Source organism: Herpailurus yagouaroundi, unplaced genomic scaffold, assembly GCF_014898765.1.
Source record: "Herpailurus yagouaroundi ecotype Mexico unplaced genomic scaffold, PumYag 202, whole genome shotgun sequence".
Taxonomy (NCBI): domain Eukaryota; kingdom Metazoa; phylum Chordata; class Mammalia; order Carnivora; family Felidae; genus Herpailurus; species Herpailurus yagouaroundi.
In genome coordinates this window covers 11,383,419-11,404,328 of record NW_024412433.1, presented here as the reverse complement: position 1 = coordinate 11,404,328, position 20,910 = coordinate 11,383,419, and the positions used below count along the sequence as shown (strand labels likewise).

Here is a 20,910-nt window from a genome sequence, read left to right as displayed (position 1 = left end):
AAAAAAACAACCTTTTGAATTGTTGTATTTAGTTACATATTTTAAGTTTAGGGAAGCGTAAAAAATTGTTCTTAGGTTAATGACAAGTGGGAAATACCAGTTGGTCTTTTTCACTGAGTCTGAAGTACACTAATGTCACAAATTTTGCTATTTTCATTTCTCAAATTTTAATATGTATTAAAAAGAGAAGGCTCCCCCCCCCCCCCCCCGCCTTAAGAGAGCATGAGCAGGAGGGGGCAAAGGGAGAGGGAGAGAGAGAATCTTAAGCAGGCTCCATGTCTGACTCGGGAGACCAACTTGGGGCTTGATCTCACAACTATGAGATCATGACCTGAGGTGAGATCAGGAGTCAGATGTCACCCAGACTCCCCAGAACAGCAGCCTTCGAAGAGAATGTGACTATCTGTGATAAATTATTTGGCAGTCATGTCCTTGTTAAACATTTAAGTTTTTTCATTTTTACGTGCCATGATGTGAGATGGTTGTAAACTTAGGGGAAAAAACCCCAAAAAGAATATTAATGAAATTTAAACTTCTTTGTATCATTATTTTAGATTCACAAAGCTGATGAATCACTCACCACCATTTTAAATCTGAGTTTCCCAGAATGTAATCTATATCCTACATCTCAGTTTGCTTTACTGTAACTCATATATTTCATGCTCTTAGAGTTTCCTTTAGTAGAGTCACTTTTGCAGTACTATTCCGGAGGTCACTCAAAGGGTATTGTGTACAAATTTATTGTTGTACAAAGTGTTTTGGGAAATTTTTGGCTACCCTTTAATGAATTGTTTGGCATTGGGTTAAATCAGCACTGGCAGGATTTAAAATTGGATTCTGAATGAATTCTCTTTAAAGTGAGTTGTGAAACAGAAACTTCTCATAAGATTCTTAAATTCATTTGTCATATTTTTCATTTATAAGTTTCATATTCATTAACATATATTGTTCCTTACCATTTACAGCTCAGAACTCTGCAAATGCAGATTTTGCAAACTTTGGTGCATTTGGACAGTCTAGTGGCTCGAGTGATTTTGGAGGTTTCCCCACAGCAAGTCGCTCTCCTTTTCAGCCCCAAACTCCAGGTAGAGCTTCTCCGCGTCACGCGTAAACGTTTTGACATACAAAACTCTCTACACGTAGTTTAAAAAATTATTCTAAACTTAAATTCTATAATTATTTGATTTAAAAATAGTTCTATCTTACAAAGCTCTGGGGAAACCTGAAATCTTTATTTTTTTTTGTGTTCATCTGGTTTTTTGAACTCCTTGGTGTGTTGTCTAATTCACGGTGTCTGTTCTCTTCCTTTTCCTGCATATGAATCTTCCTTAAATTTCTTAGGCACAGGAGTGTTACAGTCCTCAAAATTTGTTAGGTTCACAGAACACATTGGTTTAGGCTGTGAGTAAAGGAAGCTAATTGATTGCTTCCATAGAAATAAAAACGTAAGTAATTTTCAGGGCAGCAAGCTTGAGACAATAAATATTGTCAGTCTATTAGTGAAGAGTAGATTATTTCACAGTCACTTTAATCAGACTTGGAAGTAGTTTTCTGTGCAGGAATTGGGCTTTGGACAGTGAGTACTCTCCCCTGAACTAAGTATTGTTTCCAGAATCCCGTTGAACCCTTGTTGAGATCTTTGGCTGATGACTTTTCTTTCAACTTTTAACTCTGTGTATTGTCTTATAAAGCCTTTTCTTTCACTTTTCTTTTTTTTTTTCTTCTTTAAATTCCATCATTTACATAATTTCTGGCTGTCCAGCATTTAGAATGCTTTCATCTAGCTGCAGTTTTGGTGAATTTACTTCAGCTTTTCCTCTCCAGGCTTCCAACAGTAAGTTGTGTTGTCAAGTAGGCATCTTTTACTGATTTGTATGTTTTATGCTCTTCCATGGATTTTTCGATTATAGAATGTTATTCATCTTTTAATAGTAATCATTCTGAAACTCTCATTTCTGTGTCTTCACTGTTACTAAGCTCAGACTTAGCACAATAGTGTACAGTAAAAGAGTTGATTTAATAGTTCAGTTTTTAATAATTTGAAATAAATTTCATCATAAAAATTGTGAAAGATTAGTATTGTGTACTATGTTCACCAGCTACTTGTAACAGACCACGGTCTTAAAATACCAGCACATACTACTTTTAATTGCAAAGGACTGGAGTTTATTCCTGGAAGAAATTTTATCCATATTTATTTTAGAGTGTCTGTAATCCACTGATTGATGGGAAAGTGTTTGTGTTCTCTTTTTTAAAATAGGGCTGTATTCTTTCTGCTTTTAAAATATCTGTTAATTGTGCTTTGCTGTTACTTTAATACATAGCTGTAATGTATATACTGTTTTCATTGCTGAAACTAATGTGTAGGTGTAAAGAACTAATACCAACAGTATAGCATCAAAAGCATAAAATGAAATATCCTGGCTTTAGTCTTTTGGTAGTGCTTTAGGAAAGTCTCTGGTAACCAGAACAGTCTTCAGAATCTTAGCAGGATGTACAATAGACCATTAGATGAATTATGATCTTATAAGTCTCAAAAGATTATATATTGTATGCTATAATTTTTATTCCTTGAACTATATAATAGAGTATGATTTTACTGATACTGTATATATATTACAATATTATTATGTGGAATTAAATATTAACTCTTCAAGTAAAATAAGTTCCAGAGCTCAAAGACCACTTTTTAAGAAATTGTGGATCAAAACAGTACATCTTAAACATTTTAAATCTCTGCTCTGGGATTTGTTGCCACCAGGTCTCCATTGGAGCTGTAAGAGCTTATAGCATAAAATACTTTGCATCTTGTCGATGGAAATCTGTTTAGGGAGAACTAGTAAAAGGTCATAGTAATATATATGTGAGAGAGAGAGAGTGTGTGTGTGTGTGTGTGTGTGTACACGTATATATGAATATTAACATATATACGTGTAATATGTATATATATGTATAATGTATTATATATATATATATATACACACATATATATATGTATATATGAATATTAAGGTAACTAAGTCTGAAACCCAGCAAGCATGGAGTTACTCCTCTGTGAATTATAGTCTTCACTTCAGGGTAGATAATTACACATAGAAATTTGTTACGCTCCATGTTGCCAGGATCTTTGAAAATCTAGTTCCCCAAATTACAGTCATATGTAAATAGAAGATTAAAGTTGAATACCATTTGCCAGTTGTTAATTCTAAGAATGTAAGATTGCTTATAGAACACTTAAGGAAGAAATGATCATATAATCTATCAAAGGATTTTGGGAAAAGTCTAGAAATTTCAAGTGTTCTGTTTATTCTGTTACAGGTGGAAGTGCTGGATCAGTAAATGCTAATTTTGCTCATTTTGATAACTTCCCCAAATCCTCCAGTGCTGATTTTGGAACCTTCAATACTTCCCAGAGTCATCAAACAGCATCAGCTGTTAGTAAAGTTTCAACGAACAAAGCTGGTTTGCAGACTACAGACAAATACGCAGCACTTGCTAATTTAGACAATATCTTTAGTGCTGGGCAAGGTATTAAGCTTTACACAAAATAAATACAAATTTGTAATAACATAGTCCTCTGAATTCGGTTGTGTTTATTGCAATTTAAGGTTGTTATGCTTGTTTTAGTTGTAAAGAAATTCTGTGTACACTAAATGTTCATGACCATTCGGCACATTTTTGATGTGAAATAATAATAGGCCTTTTGGAAGGCCTAGAAAACTAGGAACTATTTGTAAACTTCTAATTCTAAAAGAAAATAATTGACAAAATTTAATTTTGTCTTAGAAAGCATGCTTCACTGTTCTGAGGCTATAGAGGGCCAGCAAATCCAATTAATAATGCTGACTGGAGCGTTATTTGGTTGTTTTTTATAATATATTCATTTTGAGCTATTTTTACTATTAATATTTTGGTATTAAAAGCCATTCGTTTTACAGGATATTTTTATACCTGGTTTTGATCTTAAGGCCAGTATTTTGCCTCTCAGAATGCATAGTGTGGTAGGGAACAGTAGAGGTCTGCTTTTGGACTGGATTCTGCATCCGAATCTCTAGCTGTTTTCTCATCTCCAGTAGTAATAGGGCAGTAAGAGCATTGAGCTCATATGTATTATCACATCTAAGTCATTTAGAACAGTGCCTGGCACATAATAAGTGCTGTGTAAATGTTTCCTTGTACTACTGTCTCTAATTTTTTTCATGGAAAACCCTGGGAAGATGGTATTATTAATGGATTGTTCTCATTAGGTCTGGGATTTTAGAAATTTTTATGTTCACTTGAATGACACGCACCTGTTTTGGAGATGTTAATGTAGCACTTTGAGAATTTGCTCCTTATGCATAATTTAGACAATGGTACAGATTCTTTGCTTTTTGTTTTTAAGTTTATTTATTTTGAAAGAGAGTGCACGCAAGTGGGGGGCGGGGTAGAGAGAGAGGGAGATGGAGAATCCCCTAAGCAGGCTCCGCATTGTCGGTGTGGAGCCCAACGCAAGATGCAGGGCTTGAACTCACGAACTGTGAGATCATAACCTGAACTGAAATCAGCAGTTGGATGCTTAACTGACTGAGCCACCCAGGTGCTCCACCTTAGTTTTTGTTACAGAAACTGTATCCTGTCTTTACCACAGTGGTGTGTATAGCAATTAATCTTGTCTAATAGTTTGTAGATAGTTTATTAGATAAGACTACAGAATTCTTGTCTATTTATTCGCTTAGCATTAAAGTAGTTTTAAATTTACATGTTTCAGGGCACCTTGGTGGCTCAGTCGGTTAAATATCCCGACTCTTGATTGCGACTCAGGTCATGATCCCAGAGTCGTGGGATCCATGTGCAGCATGGAGCCTGCTTGAGATTCTCTCTCTCTCTCTCTCTCTCTCTCTCTCTCTCTCTCTCTCTCCCCCCCCTCCCTCCCCTCTGCCCCTCTCCCCCTCTCCCCTGCTCGTGTGCTCTCTCTCTAAAATTAAAAAATTTGAAAAATTAAATTTGCATGTGTTTCATGGCACATGTGGTTGGTAAATTGAAAGCATAATAACTAAGTTTTCGGTGTAATTGTTTTTGTTTGTTTATAGGTGGTGATCAGGGGAGTGGTTTTGGGACCACAGGTAAACCTCCTGTTGGTTCTGTGGTTTCAGTTCCCAGTCAGTCGAGTGCATCTTCAGACAAATACGCAGCCCTGGCAGAACTCGACAGCGTTTTCAGCTCCGCGGCCACGTCCAGTAACGCGTATACTTCCACAAGTAACGCTAGCAGGTACCTTGTCTTTGTCCGTGTTCCTGCCTCGTGTCTTCTCTTTTTTGTTTTTTAATTCAACGCTGAATAATGATGTTAAATAATGGCTGTTTGGGGACACATTTTTAAAATTCTTGAATATTTTTGTAAGTTTGCAGAAACGGAGTTTAATCTGCTAATTAACATGTAATCCTTGAGTGATTGCCATTTTATCTTACTTACTCAAAGGTTTTGTTACTTCTCTTCTTTGAACCCGGAAGTGTAATTGAGAGTATGTACACGTCTCAAAATGGAGAGTTATATACGGATTTAATTATACTGAGCAGAGAATCCATTTAGCAAATTATATACTTTTAAGGTACAGTTTTCAGTCATGAAGACTAAACACTGGAAGTAACATGTAGCTTTAGTTGTAAATAAACATTTTTAGATATGTTTGCAAGAGAACTCAAGACCCCGTTCTATATCTCTTCGGTGTCCCGCTGGTACACATAGCGTATCCATTACTGTGCTCAGATTCGTGTGGAATGAAGGAGTTCTAGGCAGCAGGAAGTCTAACACATTTTAACAGCAATAGATCTTTAAAAACACTTCTAATTGTAACTTCTTCATTTTGTAGTAAGGAACAGACCCAGAAGTATAGGTGACTTAGCTGTGCAGTGTTTTATCCAAGTGTTTTCTGTCCTGTAGATTGTCTCTTCTTTCTTTTGTTATCTGAGGTGTTTTTTGTTTTTGTTTTTGTTTTTTAATTTTCTTTTAGCATCTTTTCTAGGGAGAAGTGGGAGGATTGTAACGCTAATGACTTGGACTCTCTAGTAATTCATTTTACAGCCAGATGGGAAAAATTGAATCCAAAGAACAGTTTAGAGTATTTATTATTTTTCTTTCATTAAGATTGTCTATGTTAGATAACAGTCGTGACCTATTGCAAGGTAACCATAGAGTCTGGAAACAGGTATATTTAACAGATGGTTTATTGGTATTATATTACAGTATCTTAGTGGTCCAAAGTGTGGTCCATGGAACATTTGGGGTACCTGAGACACTTCTAAGGGGTCTGTGAAGTTCAAACTCTATTCATAATAATTCTGAGGGGTTAGTTGTGTTCCCAGTATTTGACATTTGTATTGATGGCACAAAAACAATGGCAAGTAAAAACTCGGTAGCGCCATAGCACAGACTAAGGCCATGACACCAACTGTCCTAGTCATGTAATAGTCACTATATTTCTTATACCACTTTCAGTTTTACTTGTGAATAGTCTTGATTGTTTTTCTTCTGAATATTCTTTTTCTAATTTTTTTTATTGAGGTATAATTGATATTTAACATTGATTTCAGGTGTACAACATAATGCTTTGATACTTGTATGCACTGGGAAATGATCATAGTAAATGTAGTTCGTGTCCATCCCCACACAAAGCTAACTTGTAGGATTTACTCTCTTGATAACTTTGAAGTACGAACTACAATATTATTGACAGTAGTCACCATGCTGTACCTTACGTCCCCATGACTTATGTATATATTCTTACAAATATTCTTGATGAAACAGTAAAGATATTTAACTTTATTAAATCTTGACCCTTACATAATGTTTTCTTAACTTGCTGTGTATTCAGATAAGGTATACATCACGTGGTTCTGATGCATATTGAAGTATGGTAGGTAGCTTCCAGAAAATCAGTTTGTGTGGTTAAATTGTGGAATGAACCAGCCACTTGTTTTATGGAACGCCATTTTTCCTTAAGACTGATAAACCATGGTTATTCAGATTTGGATATTTGGCACACATTTTCTCAAAAATGAAATAATTGAAGTCTGTCACTTTAAGGAAAATAACTGATAAAATTCACACTTCCAAAACAAATATTAGAATTTTGGAAAATTTATTGACTCCATCATGAACTCGACAGCTTTACATTACTTTTTGATAAGATGAGCAGTGATAGTTTTTGATTTTATATAAGGAAATTGTTAACATTTGGAAGATTTGTATCAGATATTTTCCCAAATGATACAAAAATGGTAAAAGATTCATTTAAAGTGCAAGATAGATTAGTAGATGTTACTTCAGAGAGTGCAAAGGAGTTCATTGATAGGATTTCAAATTCCATTTTGTAGCTAATCTTTAGGAAATTATCACTGTCGTTTTGGCTGTGATGTCAAGGAAAATATTCACAAGTATCTGAAGAAACTTTTCAGATTCTCCTAGTTTGTTTAGCTAGGTGTCTATGAGAGCAGTTTTTTTCATACACTTTTACATAAACGACATATTACAGGAGATTGATCTTCTGTTAAGCCCAGTCATTGAAGGGATTTGCAAAAATGTTGTGACTCTTAAGTTCCTTTCGTTTTGGAAAATATAGTTCTTTATCCTAAAAATGCTACTTACGTTAGTGTATAATGGCTTTATAGTTAATTTTAAAAGTATGAGATTTAAAAATTTTTCCATTTTAATTTCTGTATATACGTATTGTTAATATAGTACATTTAAACAGACTCTTTGGAGTTCTCGGTAACATTTCAGAGCGTAAATGAGTCCTGGACCTCCTGGCTGGCTCAGTCAGAAGAGCACGCGGTTCTTGATCTCAGGGTCCTTAGTTCAAGCCCCATGTTGGGCGGGGAGCCTAGTTTAAAAAAAAAAAAAAAAAAAAGAATGTAAATGAGACCGGGCTCCAGAGTTTAAGAACAGCTGTGATACATGATGTGTTCAGTATTACCTGTTTCCACATTTTATGGCCACCCTATAGATAGATTAGCCTTGCTTTAAAAAATAAATAAAAAGAACTCTTTCTGTATTTATTTTCAGCAATGTTTTTGGAACAGTGCCCGTGGGTGCTTCTGCACAGACACAGCCTGCTTCTTCGAGTGTGCCTGCTCCATTTGGAGGTATGTGTTTCTGGTGTATATACCGGATTTTCTAAAGAGCCTGTGTAGACTGTAGAACATTTTCTTACAGGTACTGGAAGGCAGTCAGAGCAACAATTTATTATCCAAAAGCTCTAGTTTTCTGATCTTCATAAATGTATGAACAAATATTTTAAATGACTGAATACAAATATGTTAGGATTTCATAGCATATTTTCTAATTTTTTAAAGCTACGCCTTCCACAAATCCATTTGTTGCTGCTGCTGGTCCTTCTGTGGCATCTTCTACAAATCCATTTCAGACCAATGCCAGAGGAGCAACAGGTAAGAAATAAATATAGATTATAGAACAGAAAGCTTTGGAAAAGTTATTTATTACAAAGACATCATGGGAAGAACATCAGAAAATAAAGTTCTTCTTTGTTACTGTAGTGAATGGGAGTGGGTGGAAGAGTTTGTCCATAAAGACATACACTAGCTGGGGGCGCCTGGGTGGCTCAGTCGGTTGAGCGTCTGACTTCGGCTTAGGTCATGATCTAGCGGTTTGCCGGTTCGAGTCCCGCGTGGGGCTCTGCTGACAGCTCAGAGCCTGGAGCCTGCTTCGGATTCTATGTCTTCCTCTCTCTCTGCCGCACCCTCACTCACGTTGTCTCTCTCTGTCTCTCAAAAATAAATAAATGTGAAAACATTAAAAAAAAAAAAAAAAGACCTAAGCTAGCTGAAAGGTTATAAAATCCTGGACTTCTAATATTTGGGAGGAACCCTAGAAATTCTCTAGCGCCCCCTGGTCCCCATTCCCTGCTTTCATTCTTCAGGTGAGGAAGCCCAAGTGTGGAGGCGAGGCCTCCTTAGAGCCCTGCGCCCTGCAGCCACTTTGTGACCAAGGTGGGACTTTGAACACCGAAATTCTGACTTATTTGGTGATCGGGTTTTGGAATTACTGGTTACTACTCATTCAGTCTTAATAGAAAAAACTTACGAGAAGTTTTTTTGTTTCTTATTTTCCTCTCCACAAGACGGCAAGGAAGGAATGAGCTTTGTTACATGAGGTCTTAAAAATCACATCTTTTCCAGTGCTTATCTCTTTTAGAGTGTTCACATTTTTTAACTTACACAAACGTGATTTGATTTAGGGAATGGTATTTTAATATTTTCTCTTGATAATTTTTTAATCCTCTTTATTCCTTCCCTTTTTTTTGTTTTTGGTTCATACTGCAAGCCAGCCACATATTTTTTTGCATTGAGCCTCTTTGATTTTTGTCTTATCAACCTGAACACCAGAACTGTTTGCCAGTACCTTGGAGCATCAGCAAGTGTGTGTGGAGTTGCTGGATACCCAGTAAACCTCAAGTTGGCCAGCTCTGTTTTTGTGTATGTGTCCCGGTACATTTAGAACTAAAGCTTTCAGCGTATGGCATATATTGGTGTGGAATCTGGAAAGAGTAAGGTGCTTGTAACATGATTTGTGCCGTAAGAATTGGTATTTACTAGTAAATCTCTGTCATAGGCAAGAGTAAGAATTGTGGTATTAATGGAGTTTGAACTATAACTTTCCTTTTACATAAATGTCTTTAGTCATAATTTGTTGGTATCTCACATGATCGATGTTTAATAAGTATTTTCACAGATAATTTTTAAAAAATGGTTTGTGTTTGTTAGAATTCAAGTATACCTAATCAGTGATTGTTTTCGTTTCTATGTGTTTCAGACAAAAATATTCATCAGTTATGATACATGTAACATTTCCGTTTCTTAGCATGCTATTTTGACTTGGCGGAATGAATTTGTAAAATGTCTCATGTCACATAGGGATTTGTGCATTGTGTCGTTTAATCCTTTTAGCTCTCATCAAATAAATGTTTTAATCACTCCTTGACAGCTGAGGGAACTGAGGCTCAGAAAAGTTAAGTGTGGATATGTTTTGGGTACAGCCAGACTTGTGTTCAAATCCTGATTTAGTATTTACTTGCTGGGTGATCTTAAGATGCTTTTTATATATTAGTTGTGTGATGAATAAAGATGATAGAAAGATGTACTAACATTTGTTGAGTGTTTAAAATTATTGACAAAATACTGTTGAAACATTTATAGCTATCATAACCCCATTTGACAACAGAAAGACGGAAATTCAAATTGTGCCTTGGCTAAAACTTGTATTGATCTAACTTCTCTGAGCCCTATTGTTGGCCTTCTCTATAGAATGTGAATAATATTCTCCTATTGGCAGGGTTTTTGTGAGAATTTAGATGATACAAATCATCTTTGCATGGTGTTTGCATTGTCCTGTATGGTAAATCGTTCCTATTATTTTCCTTTCATGACTACCTTGAAGTTAGTTATGTCATTAGAATTAAGGGCTTTTTATTTTTTATTTTTTTGCTTATTTTATGTAGAGTATGAAAGTCCTTTAAAGTTAAGGTTCTATATAGGATGTACATTAATATAAAACATACAGTATATGTTCAGATAATATAAGATAATTTTAGTATTAGGCTAAGAAAAATTTATTGAAAGGTAAATCTGTGTCCATAAATTTTTATTTCAAGGTTAAAAAAAAATTTTTTTTTTTTTTTAAAGACCAGAGTCAGCCTTTATTTTTTTTTTTTAATATTTATTTATTTTTGAGAGAGAGAGACAGAGCATGAACGGGGGAGGGTCAGAGAGAGGGAGACACAGAATCCGAACCAGGCTCCAGGCTCTGAGCTGTCAGCACAGAGCCCGATGCGGGGCTCGAACTCACGGACCGTGAGATCGTGACCTGGTTGAAGTCGGACGCTTAACCGACTGCGCCACCCAGGCGCCCCTAAAAATTTCTCTTTATAAACTGCTTTGATTTATCACATTGGTCACCTTCATTAAATTGTTATAGAATTGATGAAGAGTAAATGTTAGCTATATATGTTTCTATTGAAGTTGAAATATGACAAATACACTATGCTCACTATGCTCAGGAATTTCCAGTGTCAAAATTAATATTCTTTAGGGAATATTTCTTGTTGCTTTCAAATATATTGTTGAATTCCATTTGAAGTAGCTTTTGAAAGACGGATTGCATAATAAAAGGTAAAACACTTTACTGATAACATTTCTTTCTTAAAATATATATTTTAATAATTTTTCTTCTGCATCTATAAAGCTTTAATTTTCTTCTGCCATGTTACATAGAAACTTTCATTAGGATATCAGCCAGTATGGCCTAAGACCTTTTTTATTTTAGGATTGTGTAATAGCATTTTTTTAAAAAAAGAGGGCTCTTGAGACCTTAAATCTAACAGATTTAATACAGTTTTCAATTATTATGAAATTCTGTTAAAACTCCTCAATCTCTCCTTTGCTGTGTAATGAAAAGTCTTTCTTATTTCCCTGACTTCATTTTAATGAATGATTTTTTAAAAAAATAATTTTAGAGAGAGTGAGGGGAGAGGGGCAGAAGGAGAGAGAGAACCTTTACACAGGCTCTACATGCAGCTCCAGAGCCCGACGCAGGGCTCGATCCCACGATTCTGGGGCCATGACCTGGGCCAAACTCAAGAGTCGGATGCTCAACTGACTGAGCCACATGAATAAATGAACAAAGATTTTAAAGATTTTTTTACCCCCCAGGAGATAAACTTAATAGAGATGTAGAGCTGAAAATCACAGTAGCATCTAGGCTAGTGTCCTTGTTTTATTATCTAGGGGGAGACTGGTTTGATGGGTTTGCCTTAAGGGTTCAAAATTAATTAACGGCACAAATATTTGAACCTAGAACTCTTCTAAACTAGCATAGTTTCCACTGGTTCCACCCATTCCACTCATTAAGAATATACCTAAGAGAAAGGAAAATGTACGTCCACATAGAAACCGGCGCACAGATGTTCCGTTGCAGCATTATTCATAATAGCCAAAGGGAGGAAACAACTCAGAATGTCCATCAACTGATGAAGGGGTAGACCAGATGTGTTATAATCATACAATGGAATTTGCTTGATAGTAAAAAGTAATGAAATACTGACGAAAAATAATGAAGCAGACATGCTGCAACATCAGGCTAAAATAAAGGAAGCTAGTCACAAAATAATGGGTAACTTGTGATTCCTTATACATGGTGGTGCATCCAGAATGGGCATTCCAGCATTCCGGGGCTAGAACTTGAGAGGGCATCGTTGTTGCAGGCTGAGGCAGCAGCAATTAATATTGGTTCACAGTCACTGTTGACTAAAGGTCAGTTTTTATCAGAGTGTATTTTGTACAGCATGTCTCTCGAGATGTTATCAAATACTTCATGGGAAAGGGTTCTATGCTCAGATATACATGGGAAATGCTGGTATAAACAACTTAACCGGCATTTTATTGTAGAACTTCTCAAGAGACTTAACGTGCTGTACGAAAGGAGATAAACATAAAGTGACCTACCTTATTTATTATAGAATCCTTCCCCCGAATTACCTCTTTGTTGAATTCATAACACAGTACTGGTGTATCTTTTAAGTACACATCTTTGAAAGTGATTTCAAGTAAAATACATTCATTGAATATTTACATCATTTTAAAATTTTTATTGTTAAATTTATTTTTACTGCAGCTTTGTAAATAAAGTAGGTATTGTTATCCCTCTACCTGTACCCTCTATTTGCAAATGAGGAAACTGAAGCCTGTAGAGGTTACATAATCTCTTGTAGTTAGAAAATGACAGAACCAAGACTCACAACCACTCTTCTCTCCCAATTGCTCTGTTTCCCCAAATTTAATTGGTAAAGTTTGCTAATGTAAAAAGCATACATAGATGGACCTGTATTTTAGAAACAATTCCACTCCAGAAGGTTAAAACAAACAAAAAGTTTCTAGTACTTAACAACCTAGCTTGTTTTCTGTTCATTACGTTTATTTGTATGTAACCTCTCTGGCCTCAGTTATGCCAGGTAAGATTTGCAGAAGATGCACTTCTCTCATCTCTCTTTTCAGCCATTAACATTTTCAATTGAAAGTTGCACTTACCTTTCTAATGAACTGCATTGAATAATTTCTCCCTTTCATAATACATGGTTCGCTTGAGTTATCTTTATGTATTTTTAGTTAGTGTACAGAGTTGTAAAGAAAACAGTCAAAGATCATCCAGGTGCTGTCTGCAAGATCCGACTTTCTAGAGGCAAAAGGTAGATTCTAGATCATTTTAGATGATCCTGCGAATAGCAATTTGGGGTGTAATTCGTGAGACCTACAAAGCCTTGTTATGGACACAGTTGTATCTTGATACGAAAAATACGTTAGCATTTATTTAAAAGTGGATTTCATAAATTTTTTTTCATTTGATATTTATTTTTCTGGTATTTATTATTGGCGATCTCCCTTTTACTTCAAACAGGTTAAATATTACAGTGTCGTGAATATAGTTGAAATTAAAAAAACTCTTGGTGGATATGTTTTTATATGTATTCTTATGCTGCCTACTTTGTAACAGTGTATTCTAATTTTAAAAGTTTTTAATGAAACAGATTTGTTTTGACAATAGTTAACCATAAGTTAATTGACATTGGTCTCTCTATGGCTTTCCGTAAGGCCTTTCTGGAGCAATGCATTCTCAAGTGTTCCCTCACGCTCATTTTGGTAGGTGGCCACAACTAATACCTAGATTTGTGTGGCAATCTGTCTACCTGCTTGTGGAAGCTTCTGCTAGTGTTCTGGATCCCTGCATGTGGAATTGAGTTTTTTCCATGTTTTAAAATGGAGTGGGCATGGATGTGTGGCATCGGGGTTACATTATATTTAAAGTTACATGAAAATTGTGGTGATTTGTTTTTAACGCTGAAAAGCATTGTTGCTTACCTCCATGGTCACATTAGAATGTTAATAGCTTTTTTGATTCTTTTTCTTGAGTTTGATTTCATAGTACTTTGACACCTTTTCGACACACCAAACCATTTTACCACATTATTCCATGGAGTTTGGTTTTGCTTAACTGTATACAAGTTGCGCTTTTTAGTGCTTTCTTAAAAGTGATTTGTCAAAGTTCGTCAGTGCGTTGTTGTCTGTTATGAAACCCTTCTGTTTCCCTTGCAGTGTGCTTATTATTCTTTACTTCACTTGCTTCCTAGTGGCTTGTTTTTCCTTTTTGTCATCAATAGTAATTTCAAGAAATTTGGCATTCTAATTAGGTTCATTGAGAAAAATTGCCTTGATATAAACAATAGGATTATGAAGATTACTTTGGGCAGTATCTGTAACATGACTCTCAGGTTTTTTTCAATAAAATCTAAGTCTATGTGACATTTTTAGTTATTAATTCCTATGCCTTAAATCAGAGGTCAAATTGGTAAAATTTTTTATATCAGGAAATTCAGTGAATTGCCACGTTTTTGATAGCATCATGCCAACACTATTTCACTGTTGTAATTACTAATAATCCGTATTAAAAGCACCATTATTGGCTCTTACTTTACTGAGACTTTTTCTAGGACATTATTCAGAAGGTTCTGTTTTTAATCTTCACTAGTAGTAAGTAATAAATTGTTTTACTACTACATGTGTTTCTGTGATGCAGATTCGATTATAAGTAATTTATAAGTGGGGGAAGGATGGCAGCATTACCACATATGTACTGGTTGTTCACACATGGATTTCAGTGCGGTATTGATCACAGTGCTCATTCACCCTACATCCATCTTTTCTAAGAATGCTTATTTCACTTCCTTTTCAGTCTTTGTGCATTTTGCCCCAATTTCTTTAACTCAGCAGTCCTAACCTTAAACCCCGTATCCAGAGCAGTCTGTTTATCTTCCAAACAAGAAATGGGTATCCATATATATTTCTTTTGGAATTGATGTATTGGGAACCTCACATATTCTTTTAATTTTGTGGGTAGTTTTATTAGAGAAACCCCTCCCCCTCCTACCCGTTTTGGGCTCTGGTTACAAAGCTGCATAGGTTTTGAGTGGCCTGCTTCTAACCCCATTTCTCTTATAAGTCTTGTTAATTTTGGTGAACTATTTTTTAGAGGTCTAAAAAAATTTTTTCAGAACATACTTTATTACATTATAGTAGACAGTTCAGTGGACAAAACTAAATTTTGGGCCATTTTACGTATATAGCAAAATGAAACTAAAAAATGTATGCTAGGATACATGTGAATTGCATGATGATTAAAAGTTGACTGCTATTTATTTAGACTTGAACTTTCTATAATTATTTTGAGAAGTTTTCTTGTGATTTCAAATGATAGTTTTATTCTTTGTTGGGTTTCAGGAGAACAAAATGTTATAGATTGTGTTCAACTGTAGAGTGCTAAAGCTTACTGCTAACTTTGTTAAGAGTTTTGGAATTTGAAATGCCTTTAATGTGCATCTTAATATTTTTCGAGGCAAATTATTCTGTAATATGTGGTATGAGAAACAAAGCCTGCTCTGTTGTGTAGAAATGATCAGCCCTTGCTTTCTCTGTCAGCTGCGACCTTTGGCACCGCGTCCATGAGCATGCCTGCGGGGTTCGGGACTCCTGCGCCCTACAGTCTTCCCACCAGCTTTAGTGGCAGCTTCCAGCAGCCTGCCTTCCCGGCCCAAGCAGCTTTCCCTCAGCAGACAGCGTTTTCTCAACAGCCCAATGGTAAGATCCAGCACTCGACTAGCTGTAAGTCCACCTCAGATGTCCTCCGTGTATCGTGACGCTGTATGTTTGGACAAAGAGGCTCGTCTAAAGAATGCCGTGGTATTGGCATTGTCTGCTAACGTTTACTACGCGAATATAGACGCCCTTGGTGATTTGGGCCTTGGAAAGTGGAGTGATTTGGTGAGATCTTGTAACCAGGTTATAGATTTAGGAGAAATCAGAGACTCTCTAAAGACTACCCCTTCTTCTCAGAATCCCCAGTGTCTGTCTTAATAGTATATCTATGTTCTGATGTTCCTCTTGATTTTAAAAGACCTTGAGTGTTTTTGTTTTGCGTGTGTATTTTTTGTATAAATTATTTATTTTGGTGTTGTAGACCAAATTTCCAATTAGGTAACTATAGAGTTTGTTACTTGTTTTCAGGAACTTTCAGTAGAGACCAGGGTTGTTTTTTTTACCCATTAAGTTCATTTGCTAAAGTTTGAAAATCCGTAGATTTGAAGATTATTCTTAAATTATAACTGTGTGTTTTCTTTTTTGAAGTCAGGTAAAAATTGGGTCCGGGTCCATGGCAGAGCCATAATGATAAAATATTTCCTAAGGAATACTGCGCTGTTCACACGAAACCATTGTGTTGCACTCAGAGCCCGTCTCAGATAGTCCGTCCCAGGCTCATCTATTAACTCCATCCTTTGAAATGCCAGCAGTTGACGTAGCTGAGAAAGATTAGAATTAACCATTTCTGAGGAGCTGTGTGAAAGCTCTTTTGAGATGTGCCACAGGAAGTTCTGTCTCTGGTATTTGAAAGAGCATGAGACTCAACAATTTCATATTGGTACTTTACTATTGCCCTGGTGGGAATTCCTCTGAAACTCCTTCTGAAGTTTTACAAGTTACCAGATTGTCTCTTAAAGGTATGGCTTATAATTGGTGGTTCTGTTTTAACAAGGTGCAGGTTTTGCAGCATTTGGACAAAGCAAGCCAGTGGTAACCCCTTTTGGTCAAGTTGCAGCTGCTGGAGTATCTAGTAATCCTTTTATGGTAAGTGAGACACAGTTTTAAGCACTTGCAGAAGTTGTGTATTATTTGCAGATTAGGAAAAGCAGGATGTGACTCTGCTAGATGCTGTTATTCTATTGATGTCATGTGATGAGATTTTACAAATTGAGACGGCTGTCATGCACGATCCTTTTGTGATTTAAAAGCCACACATTAATCAGTTGCAGATCAAAACATGGACAGTAAATAAGCTATTTTAGAACTTGAGACTTGTCTGCTTTCTTGTCAACATAACATTTTATGAGTGGCTGTAGGTTTAGTGAACAGTATGAAAAGGGCTTGAAGTCGGAGGTTTGGTTTGAATCATAAATGCATTTTCTTAAGGGCCACGTCCTTTCTGAGAATCTGTTATGAGAGTTATATGAAGTAATGGGTATTAAAGACCACCTAATAGTTTTATTATAATATGTTGCTGATAACAATAATGAATAAATGTAATTGCCAGTAGTTATAAAGGAATTTCTAATGTAAGTACTGTTTGTTTAAATCAGAGTTAATCAAATAAAGTTTATTTTCCTATTTTCTCCACATACACCACTCTTACATGTCTGTTTTGTCTTATGTTTTCCTTTAGACTGGTGCACCAACAGGACAGTTTCCAACGGGAAGCTCATCAACCAATCCTTTCTTATAGCCTTATATAGACACTTTACTGGAACGAACTTTTACGTGGTCACATTACATCTCTCCGCCTCTTGCACTGTTGTCTTGTTTCACTGATCTTAGCTTTAAACACAAGAGAAGTCTTTAAAAAGCCTGCATTGTGTATTAAACACCAGGTAATATGTGCAAAACAGAGGGCTCCAGTAACAACTTTTAACCTGTGAATTGGCAGAAAAAGGTAGCGGTATCATGTATATTAAAAATTGGCTAATATTAAGTTATTGCAGATACCACATTCATTATGCTGCAGTACTGTACATATTTTTCTTAGAAATTAGCTATTTGTGCATATCAGTATTTGTAACTTTAACACATTGTTATGTGAGAAATGTTACTGGGGAAATAGATCAGCCACTTTTAAGGTGCTGTCATATATCTTGGAATGAATGACCTAAAATCATTTTAACCATTGCTACTGGAAAGTTACAAAGTCAAAATTGGAAGGTTTTATTCATTCTTGAATTTTTCCTTTCTAAGAGCTCTTCTATTTATACGTACCTAAATTCTTTAAAAATGTAGAGGGATACCTGTCTGCATAATAAAGCTGATCATGTTTTGCTACAGTTTGCAGGTGAAAAAAATAAATATTAGAAAATATGCTATCGTTTTTGTGTTCTTGCTGCAATGCCTTTACCAAAGTGGCCTTAAAATATGAGTAGTGAATTGAGAACATCTTGAATTCTTAAATTAGAATTGCAGAAGACTTCTAGTGACTAACTTTTATGTCTAAAAGAGAAAATTTTATAAAAAGGCCATGTAGAAAATTTATTAAAACTACTATGACTGCTATATTCAGGAATATGTCAGTGGTAAAGCATTTAAATGTAGCTTGTGAGATTCACCGTAATCCTTCTAATTTCTTTGCAACTTCTTAATTTTGTGAAAATTTGTATATATGAAGAATTTGCATGTATGTGTATTTACAAATTTTTTTAAGTATCTTGAATTCTCAGACTGCAGAAGTCCTATTTTAACTATTGATTTTTAAACAAAAATATTGTCTTTGAATGTATTGGAAGCAGACATGCATTAACTGTGACATGATTGCACCTCATTTTTTTTTTCCTTTGTTTGGATAAACTGATATTGTTAAAATAGGACATTTATTTATGTTCATATCTGGAGGGAAACAACCTGGAACCCAGTGTTACCTTAAAGTTATAGAATACTTTGTTTAAAAAGGCAACAATACTAATGTTAGGTTATATCTTTTTGTTAATACTCAAGACATGAACTTGTTTAAATATTTATGTACAGTGATGCCTCATTCATCAGGCCATAATCTAGAAGCCGCCTCAAAACCGAACACAGCTGAGAAACTTGGAATTTTAATTTTTCTTAAATGCCTTTGAGCAATGCACACGAGTCACAGAGTCTCTACGTGTTAGAGCTCATGCATTTGTTTTTATGCGAAAGTTTGATCATTTGATTTACCAGCCCATAGCATATTTAAGTTCAGAAGTGGTGGTTTGGAAGGATACAGAAAAGCTGTGGAAAACTGTTGACCATTTAGTATAAGGACAGCTAGGCCAGCCTAGAGGATGTCGCCGTATGACATCATCATCTGACAGTGGTCTGTCACTAGGACTCTGTGTCATCAAGAAAAGGTAACATCACATATACAAATATGTAATACGTGTTTGAAAAGTTTCATCTTACAATGAGTGAACGTTTCGGAAAAAGCTTTAGTATTAAAAGAAGTGAACGTCGGTTTCTTCAGACAATTTATTTGTGTCGAATACCTTTTCCAGTGGTAACTACATGAGTTGTTGCACTATCTTAAAGTCTGTGTGGTGTTTCAGACTTGCCACAGCATTGCTGTCCGTTGTGTCTCCAACCGAACGCGTGGTTGATGAGCAAGAAGGCTGGGAAATCCCGGCCCCTTTTTGAACAGTATGCCTCTTCTCTTAGAATCGAGTGAATGTGGCAGAGTCTAGGTGTGTGCGTGGGGGTGTATACTTGGAATACCTACAGTTCGGGGTCTCCCTCCAGCCCCCCTTTCATGGAGGGAATACTTAGGAAATGTCTTTGAATTTCTATGCTTTAGATTGTATTGGGTCCCAGGCAATTCATATGTACAAAGTTATGCTATATAATTGTAGGCCATTACCAAAATAACCTACCAGGCTTTCCATCTGCGAAATAAGTAAATTAAACAGTTGTTATTAAAATAATTTTAAAGACTGTTTTTTTTTTCTGGGTAAATCTTGAAGTTTGTAATGAAATGAGAACTCTCAGTTACTGACTTACTACTTTCAATGAGTGCTTATAAAACCCAAATGCTTAGCTTAAAAAGTGATCCAGCTTCAATGTGGATTTAAATCCACTTCTGTTAAACCTTCATATTCAGATTTGCTTTTGGTTTTTTGTAGACCATCAGCATTGTGTTGAGTGCTAAAGAGGAGAAAATCCTCGAAAGCGACGAGGCTGAAGACCTACACGTTTTCTGGCTTACTGGTTGAATCAGATCTTCTCTCCCGTCTTCGCTCTGGGAAGAACATTTTCTTTTAGGGTGCAAACATTGTCGATACGGTTTAAAGGCATATTTTATGCTCCTTTTTGTGACCACAGAGACGAGGCAATCACTTTGTTCCTTAAAACCATTCCTTTTGGCAGTTTGGAGAAGCGTGTCAGTGCTCTCCGCCTGTGGGTTGCCCTTGCTGCCAGGACATACCGTCTTCGGCACCGGTCCTAGAAGTTGGCACAATGGAGAGAAGAGGAACGGGCTGCCCCACCGTGGCAGGACTTACAGTTCCCAGACATTTTGGTCTCAGGACCATAACTCGTACAGTTTTCAGGACGCCCAAAGAGCTTTTGTTTATATAGCTTGTACCGATCAGAAATTACCGACCATATTAGAAGTTAATGCTGAGGCACCTAACAGACGTGTTCATTCATTTAAATATAACGATGATAAACCCATTGCATGTCAACATAAATGCCCTTTTTTAATAAAACATTGTTGTCTTCCAACAACAGTTAATGAATGAGAAGAACATTGTTTTATGTTTTGCCTATCTCTAATGCCTGGCTTAAGAAACCGTGAGATTCTCCTACTACTTGGCATTCCGGCTGTTTCTGTATCACGTGGCATGCGGGCGCTGGGAAACTCCACTGTGCACTTGGGAAGTCATGAGTGAAACAGACCTAGAATGTCTTCGTATTGTTAGGAAAATAGTTTTGACACTTGGCTCTTGGGGACTTTGCACAAGTCCTCCAACCACACTTGGAAAACCGCTGCGCTACACTTTTAAATTTCTGTAAGCATACCACTCCTTAAACTTCGAAGTGTTTTTCTTTGCGTGGTGGGAAAAATGGAAATTTGAGGTGAAACTGCAAACATTTTTAGTGTTGTTTTCTGGATTTTCTCCTATTTTTATTTGAAATCGTTTTAATAATGATGAAATTGGTGAATATTTCCTTGAAGGATATTACAAATTCAGATATTACAAGTTATGGATGTTTATTTTGGAATCATTTACTATTCTGACCACTTTGAAATTGG

General features: G+C 36.0%; 1 protein-coding gene across 1 annotated transcript in view; it reads left to right on the top strand.

Annotated features, from left to right (window-relative positions):
• AGFG1 (ArfGAP with FG repeats 1) overlaps nt 1–20,383 on the top strand; it is a 57,254-nt gene extending 36,871 nt beyond the window's left edge. The window contains exons 6-15 of the mRNA XM_040450810.1: nt 966–1,085; nt 1,763–1,834; nt 3,319–3,528; nt 5,073–5,253; nt 8,044–8,123; nt 8,334–8,426; nt 13,641–13,688; nt 15,522–15,680; nt 16,633–16,724; nt 17,317–20,383. Coding sequence (XP_040306744.1) covers nt 966–1,085; nt 1,763–1,834; nt 3,319–3,528; nt 5,073–5,253; nt 8,044–8,123; nt 8,334–8,426; nt 13,641–13,688; nt 15,522–15,680; nt 16,633–16,724; nt 17,317–17,376 — 1,115 coding nt within the window. The 3' untranslated portion in view covers nt 17,377–20,383. The remainder of the gene's footprint in view (nt 1–965; nt 1,086–1,762; nt 1,835–3,318; nt 3,529–5,072; nt 5,254–8,043; nt 8,124–8,333; nt 8,427–13,640; nt 13,689–15,521; nt 15,681–16,632; nt 16,725–17,316) is intronic.
• Nucleotides 20,384–20,910: the final 527 nt, after the last annotated feature.